The sequence below is a fragment of the Cicer arietinum genome, chromosome 3, assembly GCF_000331145.2.
Source record: "Cicer arietinum cultivar CDC Frontier isolate Library 1 chromosome 3, Cicar.CDCFrontier_v2.0, whole genome shotgun sequence".
NCBI lineage: Eukaryota > Viridiplantae > Streptophyta > Magnoliopsida > Fabales > Fabaceae > Cicer > Cicer arietinum.
In genome coordinates, this window is record NC_021162.2 from 32,524,774 (window position 1) to 32,538,990 (window position 14,217).

Here is a 14,217-nt window from a genome sequence, read left to right on the forward strand (position 1 = left end):
TTTATACCACTCACTTAATAAGTTAGCCAACCAACACTTGTACTACTCAGATTGACTAATCTGATTTAACATTATAACTTGTATATTTCATGTTGAATGGATTTATTGATTAGTGTTTGCTGAAATAGTTAACGTAGTACTATTGTAGAAATCATTTGGTAGCACTACATCAAACATAATATGTGATGTTGGTAAGAATAAGTGATGTTGGTAACCTTCAGGGTAAGTGATCTTTTCACTTGGAGTCTTCTTAGCAAATAGGAGTATTTTGAATAAATTTATTTAGAGTTATTCTTGCAAAATTTACAAACCAGACAAAGGTCTGCATATATAGTGTGTATGTATGACTTACATTAAGCAAGCATAACTTTCTCTCTGGGGACCTAATTCATTGAAATAAGATTCTTACAAAACTAGAGTATTTTGTTGTTTTTAAAATTTATTTTACTGGTTTTGAAAAGGATGTATTGCATACTTATATTTGGCTTTTGATATAGGAAAACTATGTTTTGTTTCTCGTTATATTAATGCTCTCTTGTGGTTGGGCTCTACCTTGTGTTTTGGTTTTGTCAATATAAAATTGCTTGTGGTTTAGGTGTTCTAAATGGTTTTGAAGGGAATTTGTGTATAGAGTCTAGAGTTGTTAGGAATGTTTAAAAGTGAGATAATTTAATATTTCTTTTGTCTGATTGTTGATTAAGTTTAATTTAAGTGTCATTTCTATTGTTGTTACTGATTGTTTTAGGCAATTAAGAAAATTAAGTTCATCATCACTAGTTGATTTGACTATCCTTTACTTACTTGAAACATTATTTTGATTATTTAATTGAGTTAAAAAAACAATGACCTATAGATTATACTTAATTGGTTTTCTAAGTGAAATAAACATGACTGCTAGCTATTTTTGCATAAGAATAATTCTAATTCACATAAACTGCGATTGAGTTCTTATTGATGCTATTTTTAAATTATTGCCTTATAATTTAGCTGTTGAGTTGAGCACAAAGTATTATTTTCATTGTTTGATGACTATGATTAAACAACAATAAATTTTAATTATCGAATTGTATGTTTATTATAAGTATTTTTGTACATGTACTAGTTACTAATTTTTTTCTTAAAGAAAAAAAAAAAACTTGTGAAGTTAAAAGGAGTTTAACTGTGTTGAGAGAGGTGGGAGACGTGACGACGTTTTCCCACACTACGACCACGTTAAAAGTCTTTTAATCATCTATGTTTGGATCCAATGTTTTTAGTCATTCTTACCTTGAGTAATTGACTACATGAGTAGAAGGGATTGATTAACCTGATGACCCATTGTCCGTACAAATAGGCGAGAATAACTCATTATTATTATTATTATTATTATGAATATTTATTGATTTTATTTTGATTAATTAGACAAAATGTCCACCGTTATATTATTAGAGTTATATCAATGTTTATGTGTATGTTCTCATGAGGTAATATGCTTATCATTGACTTTTTATTGCCTCTGCTTATTTGGTTATAATGTATGTTGTTCTAAATTATTTTAATTATAAATTACAAATAGCATACACTATAAATGTTGATTGTTTACTACAGATTTTTCTTGCCACTTTTCAGTATACCATGTTTCTAAAGCTTCAGAGTCAAACAGAGGAATTTTTTATTTGATTTTAGAGGAGGATACGCAAGGTTTTGGTTTGAAGGAGACTTCCTTTTGGGAGGTTTTCAAGGTAGAGGTTTTGGGATTGGAAATATCATATTTAATAATTTTAGAATCATTTGAATTTATGACATTTATGGTGTTGTCTTGTGGTGGTTTCATGGAAGAAAGTTCTCTAGACATTCGACGTGAGGAACATCTGGTGGGGGCAGAAGCAGAAGATTTAAATGACAAGGCTTGTCTTGGTTTGGTGGAGGTGAGATGAGGAGGAGGAGGAGGAGATGAGAGGATATGAGGATTGGTCGTGAATAAAAGAGTATGAATGATATTGACGGGCTCTGGTTGTACGAGATCTGGTGCAATTGCTTCCTCTTGTGAGTGATACGAATCACTAGACAAACTCTCAGATAGACTATCTGAAGAGTTTTGCTGAGAATTTTTGTTTTGTAGAAAATTTAGTTCGAGCCATTTTCAGATAGGGGACTTGAGGAATTGTGTTTTGGAATGAAGATAGTGTTTTGAAAATGTCTTGAAAAAATAATTTGAGGGATTATGTAACCGTTAGAGAGAGAGTAGTGAGTTAGTATTCAATCATTAGAGGTTAGAGTAGAGTTGTCTTTTCAAGGGAGAAGTAGCCGTTTTGGGAGTTAATACTCGTTGGTCACGAGGAGGTGGTAGAGAGAGAGAGAGACAGTGTCACCAGCGAGACGCGTGCAAAGGAAGTAATTTAATTTTTCTTACCTTTTGGTTCATCTTCAGATTTGAAGGAGAATGGTACTTAACTAATTGGTTCATCCTCAGACATAAGGAGAACAATATTTAACTATTTGGTTCATCCTCATACATAGGGAGGATGGATTTTTAACCAAGATATTTTTTTAAACATTTTTATTTCGATATTGACACTCTGGTAATAGAGAGTTTTTCTAAAATACATTTAAAATGTTCTTCCTGAAGAGGTTAAGTAAAAAATTTTGCAAGTTGGTTCTCTGTTTCAATAAAAATTAATTCAATATCCTTTTTTTGAACATGATCTTATATGAAGTGATAATTATCGAATTGTATGTTTATTATAAGTATTTTTGTACATGTACTAGTTACTAATTTTTTTCTTAAAGAAAAAAAAAAAACTTGTGAAGTTAAAAGGAGTTTAACTGTGTTGAGAGAGGTGGGAGACGTGACGACGTTTTCCCACACTACGACCACGTTAAAAGTCTTTTAATCATCTATGTTTGGATCCAATGTTTTTAGTCATTCTTACCTTGAGTAATTGACTACATGAGTAGAAGGGATTGATTAACCTGATGACCCATTGTCCGTACAAATAGGCGAGAATAACTCATTATTATTATTATTATTATTATGAATATTTATTGATTTTATTTTGATTAATTAGACAAAATGTCCACCGTTATATTATTAGAGTTATATCAATGTTTATGTGTATGTTCTCATGAGGTAATATGCTTATCATTGACTTTTTATTGCCTCTGCTTATTTGGTTATAATGTATGTTGTTCTAAATTATTTTAATTATAAATTACAAATAGCATACACTATAAATGTTGATTGTTTACTACAGATTTTTCTTGCCACTTTTCAGTATACCATGTTTCTAAAGCTTCAGAGTCAAACAGAGGAATTTTTTATTTGATTTTAGAGGAGGATACGCAAGGTTTTGGTTTGAAGGAGACTTCCTTTTGGGAGGTTTTCAAGGTAGAGGTTTTGGGATTGGAAATATCATATTTAATAATTTTAGAATCATTTGAATTTATGACATTTATGGTGTTGTCTTGTGGTGGTTTCATGGAAGAAAGTTCTCTAGACATTCGACGTGAGGAACATCTGGTGGGGGCAGAAGCAGAAGATTTAAATGACAAGGCTTGTCTTGGTTTGGTGGAGGTGAGATGAGGAGGAGGAGGAGGAGATGAGAGGATATGAGGATTGGTCGTGAATAAAAGAGTATGAATGATATTGACGGGCTCTGGTTGTACGAGATCTGGTGCAATTGCTTCCTCTTGTGAGTGATACGAATCACTAGACAAACTCTCAGATAGACTATCTGAAGAGTTTTGCTGAGAATTTTTGTTTTGTAGAAAATTTAGTTCGAGCCATTTTCAGATAGGGGACTTGAGGAATTGTGTTTTGGAATGAAGATAGTGTTTTGAAAATGTCTTGAAAAAATAATTTGAGGGATTATGTAACCGTTAGAGAGAGAGTAGTGAGTTAGTATTCAATCATTAGAGGTTAGAGTAGAGTTGTCTTTTCAAGGGAGAAGTAGCCGTTTTGGGAGTTAATACTCGTTGGTCACGAGGAGGTGGTAGAGAGAGAGAGAGACAGTGTCACCAGCGAGACGCGTGCAAAGGAAGTAATTTAATTTTTCTTACCTTTTGGTTCATCTTCAGATTTGAAGGAGAATGGTACTTAACTAATTGGTTCATCCTCAGACATAAGGAGAACAATATTTAACTATTTGGTTCATCCTCATACATAGGGAGGATGGATTTTTAACCAAGATATTTTTTTAAACATTTTTATTTCGATATTGACACTCTGGTAATAGAGAGTTTTTCTAAAATACATTTAAAATGTTCTTCCTGAAGAGGTTAAGTAAAAAATTTTGCAAGTTGGTTCTCTGTTTCAATAAAAATTAATTCAATATCCTTTTTTTGAACATGATCTTATATGAAGTGATGTTTAATTTCAATATGTTTAGATCTAAAGTGTTGTATGAGATTTTTTGAAAGATTTATTACATTAGTATTGTCACAGAAGATAGGTATCTATACGCACCTTAGTGAATAGTCTTCCAGTTTATTTCTTAACCATAGAATTTGGGAACATCAATTTCCAGCTGATACATATTCATTTTAGTAGTTGATAAGGCAATGCTATTTTATTTTTTGCATGACCAACTGATGAGTGCCTGACAAAGAAATTGACAGGCTCCACTTGTGTTTTTTCTTTCTACGTTATCTCCCACATAGTCAGCATCGCAATATGTTGTAAGATCTAGATTTGGGTCTTGTTTTTACCATAAACCAAGATCAATTGTGCCAACAAGATATCTAAAGATTCTTTTTACAGTAGTAAGATTTGATTCTTTAGATGATGATTGAAGCCTGGCACACAGACCTACTGCAAATACTATGTATGGTCTGCTAGTTGTTAGGTATAATAATGATCCAATCTTTCCCATATATTCTTTTTCAAATATGGATTTTCCTTCATCATCTTTATGTAACGTTGAAGATGGGTGCATGAGAGTAGTCATTATTTTGGCTTCATTCATGTTGTAATTTTTTAGAAGATCTTTGGTATATTTTTCCTGAAAAATAAAGATGTTGTTCACAATTGTTTAACTTATAAACCAAGAAAAAATCTCAATTCTTCATCATGCTCATTTCAAATTCACTTTGTATGAGGTTAGAAAAATCTTCATGCATCTTTTCATTTGTAGACCCAAAGATTATGTCGTCAACTTATATTTGAACAATCAATAATTCCTCTTTAAGAATTTTCTTGAAGAGTGTAGTGTTAATCTGTCCTCTTGAGAATCTATTTTCTTTTAAGAAGGAAATTAACCTCTCATACCAAGCTTGAGGGGTTTGCTTTAATCCGTAAAGAGCTTTTGAGAGTTTGACCACTTGATTAGGCTTCTTCTCGTTCACAAAGTCAGGAGGTTGGTAAACATATACTTCCTCACTTAAGAAACTATTCAAAAAGGCACTTTTAACATCCATTTGGAATATTTTAATACCTTTATGAGTGGCATAAGCAAGAAGTATTCTAAAAGCTAAAAGTCTAGCAATAGTTGCAAAAATTTCATCGTAGTCAATTTCTTCTTGTTGATCGTATTATTGTGCCACTAGTCTTGCTTTGTTTCTGATGACTTTTCCATCATCATTTAATTTATTTTTGAATATCCATCTTGTTCCAATGATGGTTTTGTCTTGAGGATTATGTACTAGATCCTGTATGTTGTTCCTTTTCAAATTGTGACAATTCTTCCATCATAACCACCACCCATGATTTTTCAATAATTGCTTGATCAGTTGTTTTTGGTTCAACTTGATAAATCATTGCCATGTTGTTTACGTTTCATTTTAAAGATTGTGTAGTCCTAACATCATCAACAATGTTTCCAATGATCTGGTTATGAGGATGATAAGTTACCAACTTCCATCCTCTTGGAGGTTGCTACGAGGTTGTGTCAGATTTATCCTCTTCATTTGAATCTTGAGTTTTGGAGGATCAAGGTTTATCTTTGACATTTTTATTCATATTTTATGAACACAAGTCCTCAAACTCATCAAAAATAACATGCACGGATTCCTCCACATTTTGATTTTTAAGGTTATGTATTTTATATCCTTTTGAAGACGTGGAGTATCCCAAAAAGATACCTTTATCAGATTTTGGATCAAACTTTCGCAAATTTTATTTATTATTTAAGATGTAGCAATAACATCCAAATATATGAAAATATGAGATATTTGGTTTTCTACCTTTCCATAGTTCGTATGGAGTTTTGTTTAAGATTTTTCTAATGGAGACTCAGTTTGAAACATAACAAGTTGTGTTAATAGCTTTAGCCCAAAAATATTTTTCAATGTTTGCTTCATTTAAAATAGTTCTAGCCATTTCTTGTAAAGTTCTATTTTTTCTTTCAACAACTTCATTTTGCTGAGGAGTTCTTGGACAAGAAAAAATGTGTGATATCTCGTTTTCATCAAAAAGATGTTTGAAAGATTCATTTTCAAATTCTCCTCGATGATCACTTCTTATAGAGATAATGTTTGTTCCTTTTTCATTTTGAATCTTCTCGCAAAATTTTCGAAATGCCTCAAAAGCTTCATCATTATGTTTTAAAATAGAACCTAAGTAAAGAGATCAATATGAAGAAGTACAAAACATTGATTTGTTGAGATAATATTTTTAGAGTGAAAACTACTTTTAACTTGTTTTCGTTTAACTAATTCAATTTTGGATAATTTAGAAATAGTGTTCAAGCTTGTATGACCCGTTCGTTTGTGCCAAATTCATTTATCCTTTTCAATAGACATAAAACAAGATTCAATAGGTAAATCATCCAAATATAAAACATACAAATTCATCTTTCTAATTCCAGAGAAGAAAACTTTACATGAGAGTGAATGTTTAACCTCGTAGATAGTAGGTTTAAAGATTACTTCAAAGCCGCTATCACAAAGTTGGTGGATACTTAGCATATTATATTTTAAACCATCCACATATTGGACATCCTCTACTTTAGCGGAGTTAATTTTTCCAATAGCATTGGTTCCTTTAATTTGAGTTTTATCATTATTTCCAAAAGTAATTGATCCTCCGTCCTTTTTCTCTAAAGAAATAAAGCAATGTTTATCCACTGTCCAAAAACCAAGGCTTTATTTTGTTGGTCAGAGGATGATTCTATGTTAGAGTTTAAAAGTGACTTAGGTACCCATAGTGTGTTGGGTTCTTCTTGGTTAGTATTTACTTTTGTAAGAATTTTTATTTTTTGATAGCAAGTAGAGTCAAGATGCCCATGCTTTAGCGGAGTTAATTTTAAACCATCCACATATTGGACATCCTCTACTTTAGCGGAGTTAATTTTTCCAATAGCATTGGTTCCTTTAATTTGAGTTTTATCATTATTTCCAAAAGTAATTGATCCTCCGCCCTTTTTCTCTAAAGAAATAAAGCAATGTTTATCCACTGTCCAAAAACCAAGGCTTTATTTTGTTGGTCAGAGGATGATTCTATGTTAGAGTTTAAAAGTGACTTAGGTACCCATAGTGTGTTGGGTTCTTCTTGGTTAGTATTTACTTTTGTAAGAATTTTTATTTTTTGATAGCAAGTAGAGTCAAGATGCCCATGCTTACCACAAAACGAACATTCTTTCATGATTTGTTCAGCCTTTTTTCTCGCATGACAATTTTTAAGAATATGTTCTGGTTTTTTGCAATGACGACATTTTGGTTTATCCTCTAATTTTTTAGGTAGAAAAAAAATGATATATTTTTTTCTTTTGAGAACTTTTAGAAAAGATATCAGCTTTGTCAAAATTTTCAGATTGAGAACTCATAATATTTTGGAAGGTCTCAAAAGATTTAACAAAATTGGAAATGTCCCTTTTTAGTTCGTCAACTTTTATTTTTAAACTTATGTTTTCTGTTTCCTCTCCTAGAGGATGAATTTTGACATTCCTTTTGTTAAAAATCTTTTGCTGCTCATACATTCTTTTATGAGATTGCTGCAAATCCATAATGATTTTTTCATATTTTTAATTCTTGGTTTAAAGTTCCTCATTAAGTTTCTTTATCTCATAAAGTGGATTTTTAAGAAAACCACATTTATTAGATAGAGTGTTTGAGTCATTTAATAGATTGTCAAATTCTATTTCTTATTTTTCACATGTTGGGCAAAGTTCTTTTGTGATTACCTTTTCAATATCTGAATTTTCCCTAAGATAGAGATTTGCTTCTTCTTCTTTTTCATGTTTAGAGGATGAGCCATCACTGTCATCCCATGTAGCCATCATAGATTTACTTTTGTAGTGAAGTCTTCTTGGGTTTCTTTTACTTAAAGGACATTCAGTTTTGTAGTCTCTTATCTTGTTGCATCTAAAACAAGTTATCTGACTTTTATCAGATTTTTCCTTTTGATAAGGTCTTTTATCTTGTCCTCTACGATTCATTATCCTCTGAATCCTTTTAGATATCAGGGCGAGTTCATCCTCATCCTCATCCTCGAATATAGGATATTCGGTTTGATTTGTTTTAAGAGCAACCATTTTTCCCTTTTTGCTTGGTTTATATGAGATTAACAATGGTTCATGTGCTCTTAGTGTTCCAATCAGATCTTCTAATTTCATGGTGGCCAAATTTCTTGCTTTTGTATGGCAGTCACCATTGGTCTTCATTCTCTTGGTAGACTCCTTAAAATTTTTCTTATCCTCTCTTGGACAAAGTATTCTTTTCCCAAGGAATGCAAGCTATTTAATATAATAGCGAGTCTTGAAAACATTTCATCAATTGTTTCCTCATCCTTCATTTTGAACAATTCAAATTCTCGTACTCCCATGTCCCTTCATGATGAATTTTCAAGGTATCCAATAGTTCCTTAGCGCTTTTGCATTCTTCGATTTTGTCATATTCTTCCTTACTCAAAACACACGTTAGAAATAAATGAGCTTTAGATTTTTAGTAGTACCTTAGTATTTTCATCAGCAGTCCACTTTGTTTTAAAATGGTTTATTTTGATCCATTTTGTTTCTTAGGCAATGTAGTTCGTCCACTAAGAGCATAAGTCTCAATGGATTAAGATTTTAGGTCATTATAGTCTTTACTAGGTTTATTCTAGTCCATCTTTGCAGGGTCTAACGTTTTTAGTCAAGGACACCACCTTTTGTACTTTGGTACTTTTACTCCTTTTTCCATGTACGTGGATGAACGGACATTTTATCTTCTGTTTTTTTTTTTATCATCTAACATAGAGGATATAAATTCATCCTCTTATTCAACATCGTTTGTCTTCTGTTCATAAATTCATCCTTTTTCGGTACTATTTTATCCTCTAACATAAAGGTTATAATTTCATCATCCACTTGTTTATCCTCTCACGTAGAGGACATTTAAAACATGTGTAACGACACTTCATTTGATCAAAAAGGTGAAGAACCTGTTTTCTAAATTTGATGCATTCCAAAGCACAAATTAGATAACATGTATAATCATTGAAACAAATTTGTTATCATTAAAACATTTGAGAGATATTTTGTCTCAATAATTCTAGTGTATTTTGGTTTTGAGCCATTGTAGTAGGGTTGTGCATGGTTGGCTTTTAACAAACAGTCAAACCATATCCATTTAAAAACCAATATATGGATTTAGATTTATAACCAAATCCATTATTTGGTTTTAAACCGGTTATAAAACCAATTGTAAAATTGGTTATGTCTAAATAACCGACTTCTAATTAAGCAACCGATTTCGAAAAATTCAATTTGAAAATTAATTTTTTTTTCAAAACTGGTTAAAATTTAGTTATTTTTAATATTTATTTTTAAAAACTGGTTATTTAAAAAAGTCGACTATTCATATTTAAAAATCGATTATTTTTACAAAATGAAAGCTCAATAAAAAACATACATCAACCATACAATTGCTTTATCTTGTGATTAAAATTGAACATGTTCAATTGCTTATAATAACTTGTGATTAAAATTGATTTATTACTAACTTCATTAAGACCACCAATTTTGATTCATACTAGTTCAATAAATTGCTTATTACTATAATCGTAGAAAATACAAACACTTCAAAGTTTCTTCGATCAAATTTAACAATTACTCACCATAATAAAGCCACAGAAAATACAAACACTTAAAAGTTTGCTTCCAACACCGAGATGGACACCACCACCACAAAATTTAATAAATTTAAAATATTAATGGATTTAATATATTAATTTTTTTCTTGAGCATTTATAATTAAGTTAAGTATGAGCAATATCTAAATTTCAATATTATTTCCAACGTAATATATTAATGTAACATTTAAAAAAAATCATCCTTTAAAAATCAATAATTTAAAAAATTATATTTAAAATATTTAGTTTATCGTTTTTTAGTCTTCCTCAATAAATATTAAATATCTTAGTTTATTAACTAGTTATCATATAGTATGGTAGGTTAGTAATAAACAATTGATTAAATGAAGTTAGTAATATCTCAATGAATTTAGTAATATCTCAATGAATTTAGTAATAAATTGTCAGAAAATGTTGTCGAAAAGTGGAAGGTCGGCGGGGTGATAGCAAAATCAGAATTATTTAGGAGTTATGGGGATTTAGAGCTTTATGGAGTTGATTGGATAAAAACCAAATTCAAATATAAAACATAAGGGGGTATCCAACCGGTTTATAAATAAACAGATTATAACCATATTATTTTAATTAGATATTTAAAATAGATTTGAATGTGGTTTTAGATTTTGGTCTCATAACCGGATTTTTTGCACAACTCTACATTGTAGTACGTCTGATAAGTGCGTTAGTTTCAATGGATTAAGATTTTAGGTCATTTTTGTTTTTAATAAAGTTATTATAATCCATTATGGTTCTTAGACAATGTAGTTCGTCAATAAGTGCATAAATCTCAATGGATTAAGATTTTAGGTCATTTTCGTCATTACTCAATTTATATTAGTCATTTTTGTTCTTAGTCAATGTAGTTCATCCAATAGGGGCTTATGTCTCGATAGATTAAGATTTTAGTTCATTAATGTCTTTAATAGGTTTATTCAAATCCATTTTGGTTCTTAGGCAATGTAGTTAATTCAATAAGTGCATAAGTCTTAATGGATTAAGAGTTTAGGTCATATTGGTCATTAATAGGTTTATTTTTGTCCATTTACGTTCTTAGTCATTGTAGTTCGTCTAATAAGTACATAAGTCTCAATGGATTAATATGTTAGGTCATTTTGGTCTTTAATAGATTTATTGTAATCCATTTTGGTTCTTAGGCAATGTAAATCGTCCAATAAGTGCATAAGTAAGATTTTAGTTCATTTTGGTATTTATTAGGTTTATTCTAGTCCATTTTCGTTCTTTGTCAATATGGTTCGTCCAATAAGTGCATCAGTCTCAATGGATTAAGGCTTTAGGTTTTTTTCTGTAACAAGTTTATTCTAATCTGTTTTAGTTTTTAGGCAATGTAGTTCGTTCAATATGTGCATAAGTCTCAATGGATTAGAATTTTACATAAATTGAGTTTTTACTAGATTTATTGTAATTCATTTTGGTTCTTAGTCACTGTTATTCGTCTAAGAAGTACATGATTCATAATGGATTATAATTTTGATATTTTTATCTTTAATAGATTTTTTCTAATCTATTTTAATTCTTCGAAATGTGGTCATCTAATATATATATATATATATATATATTTATGTCTTAGTGGATTAGAATTTTAGATTATTTTGATATTTATTAAAATGGTTATGAACATAGCAAAAGGCAAAATTGCACTGCCTTTTAATTTAAAGTTACCTATTTAACAACTCATTCACTTTATTATTATCCTCATACCAACCATATATAGCCAATTTTTTAAACCTTTTACGATATATTCCGTATTTATTGACTTCCGACAACATTAACACACCTCAAATGAAAATTATGTAAAAGGTGATCTAATAAATTCTAACACTTAGAATATATTCGTGAAAATTTGTGATGCGACAACTACACTTAAAGACAACTTCAAAAATTAATCGAACGGGAATTAAATTATTTTTGATTAGTAAAAGTTTTTTATAAATTATTACTATGGTATTTTAAAAAATAATATAATTCAATTAATAAATTTGTATGAGAAGAGGGGTTGTCGCCCATAGTTAAACATCCGTCCAACTACGAGAAAGTGTGATCGAAATAATTGAATACAGATTAATTTGTTTCAGCGTACAACGATTCGAAGCGTTTGGTGATGATGATGACCAGTCCGAAAAATTCCCTCAAGTGGGTGTCTGCCACGTGTCCCTATTTTTAACTAATGTTATTAATGACATATGACAAATACGTGGAAGACGTTTAACTGGCCACGTTTTCTTCAATGTGACACGCGTATATATGAGGTGGTTTGGCACCAAAATAAATCTATATCTATAAATGGAAAATAAAGAGTGCACTATATGCACTAAGCAAAAAGAGAACGCATTCTAGAAAAAACATATAGAAAGGAACAATCAAAGAATCGATAGTTGAAAAAAATAATTGAAAATGCAGGGAGGAAAGAAAGTGGGAGAGAACATTAAGGAAACAGCTGCCAACATTGGTGCTTCTGCCAAATCTGGTATGGAGAAGACCAAGGCCAATGTCCAAGAGAAGGTTACTTTTTTTTTTATTGATTAATTGTATAATATATTCATTTATCTATTTTGTTTAATAAATTTAGCTACGCTGAATAGGACTAATATTTAGGATTAAATTAGGATGATAAATCGAGTCGAATTTGTCATTGTTTCGTTTTGTTTGTTATTTTAAGGTGGTTGAGTTGAAAATTTAAATTTTTCTGCATGTTTGTTATTTTAAGGTAGTTGAGTGTAAATTTTAAATTTATCTACATAATTTAGTCTGGTCAGTTTATCCATTAAAAAAGTGGGATGAGTTGCCAACTATGATGTAGAATAGAATGGTATTTTGGATTCGATTATCTAAATTAACTTGTTTCATCCGATTCTTTAGTGGATTAATAACAGGTACACTGAACAGAGTGGACCAATCTACTATCCTATTTCTAGTTTAAACAACTATTTTGTTTTTTAACTACAAAAATATCTATAAATCTTAATATACCAAAAATTGCAAATATATTTTTAGTATTTTATTTGTTAGTAGTTTTATAAATGGACATTTGTTAGTAGTTTTATATATGGATTAAACTGATCAATAAATAGAATCAAAATAATTTACTCCTATTTAATTATTAAAACGTAATTTATTTTATTTTGTGAAAATAATTTTTTTATTCTTTTACAAACTTCTTTTTAATTTTTTTACAAACTTCTTTTTAATTTTTAAGGAGCGATTTACTTTTTAATTATTTATATTTTTTATTTAAATAATTATTTATATTTTTAAAAATTATAAAAACATATATTTAAAAAAAAATATATATTAATTAGTATTTTATTTTTTAAACAACAACAATTATTTTAATTAATGTCAAATAAATTCAAAATGAAAATACACATTACACGTATTTAGTGGTTGAATTCATGTATGAATGTCTAATTTGTAGTTTAAATTAACAGACGGAGAAGATGACGGCACATGATCCCTTGCAAAAGGAGATGGCAACTCAAAAGAAAGAAGAAAGGGTTAACCAGGCGGAGCTAGATAAGCAGGCAGCGCATCAACACAACGCTGCGGCCACCGCTGGGCACTTGGGGCAGGGTCGACACCACACTACTGGCACTGGGTATGGAACTGGCGGCACTTACCCTTAGAATTAGGTTTTATATGTATCGGAAAAAAAAAAGTTAGTTAATGTTGTTAGGGGGTATGGTTTGTTTGTTTTCATCTTCGGTCGTTGTCCTGTTTGTGTCATTCCCTTTTATTTTTTGGTATGAGCTTGTGAAAGTTCCTACGTGTACGTGGAACGTTTTGAATCGTGCAATTGTAATTTCCCTTTGTTTCAATCAAAATAGAACATGTGATTGGGTAAAAATGAAGTAAGAGGTTTAATAACCATAAATAATTAAGTTTAGTGATGTTCTTAAGATGCAAAAAAACATTTTACGTACAATAATATCTTGCCGGCATTATAGATTGAGAGATATGTTGGTTGACAACTACTTATGTAATTGGACAATTGGAACTTTAGATTATTTTTAGAGTAGAAATGAAGGGATTTGATACTATGAAGTGATTTTATTTAACAGAATAAAATAAATAATATAAATTATTAATGATTAAGTAAATAATTGATATAATGGATACATAATTTATCATAAATCTTAATTTTTGATCTATTTAGTTTATTATTGTTTATATTTGAT

At 30.1% G+C, this 14,217-nt stretch overlaps 1 protein-coding gene across 1 annotated transcript; it reads left to right on the forward strand.

Annotated features, from left to right (window-relative positions):
* The first annotated feature begins 12,338 nt into the window (after nt 1–12,338).
* On the forward strand, nt 12,339–13,827 carry LOC101492843 (18 kDa seed maturation protein-like). Its single transcript, XM_004513943.4, has 2 exons — nt 12,339–12,544; nt 13,471–13,827. Exons 1-2 carry the CDS (start codon nt 12,437–12,439, stop codon nt 13,663–13,665), a joined length of 303 nt encoding a protein of 100 aa, XP_004514000.1. The 5' UTR covers nt 12,339–12,436; the 3' UTR covers nt 13,666–13,827.
* The last annotated feature ends 390 nt before the right edge of the window (nt 13,828–14,217 follow it).

Bases quoted from the DNA above. Each gene is read 5' to 3' on its own strand.
- LOC101492843 (XM_004513943.4), top strand. From the start codon at position 12,437: ATGCAGGGAGGAAAGAAAGTGGGAGAGAACATTAAGGAAACAGCTGCC. The intron at 12,545-13,470 runs GTTACTTTTTTT...TTAAATTAACAG, and splicing joins AGGCCAATGTCCAAGAGAAG to ACGGAGAAGATGACGGCACA.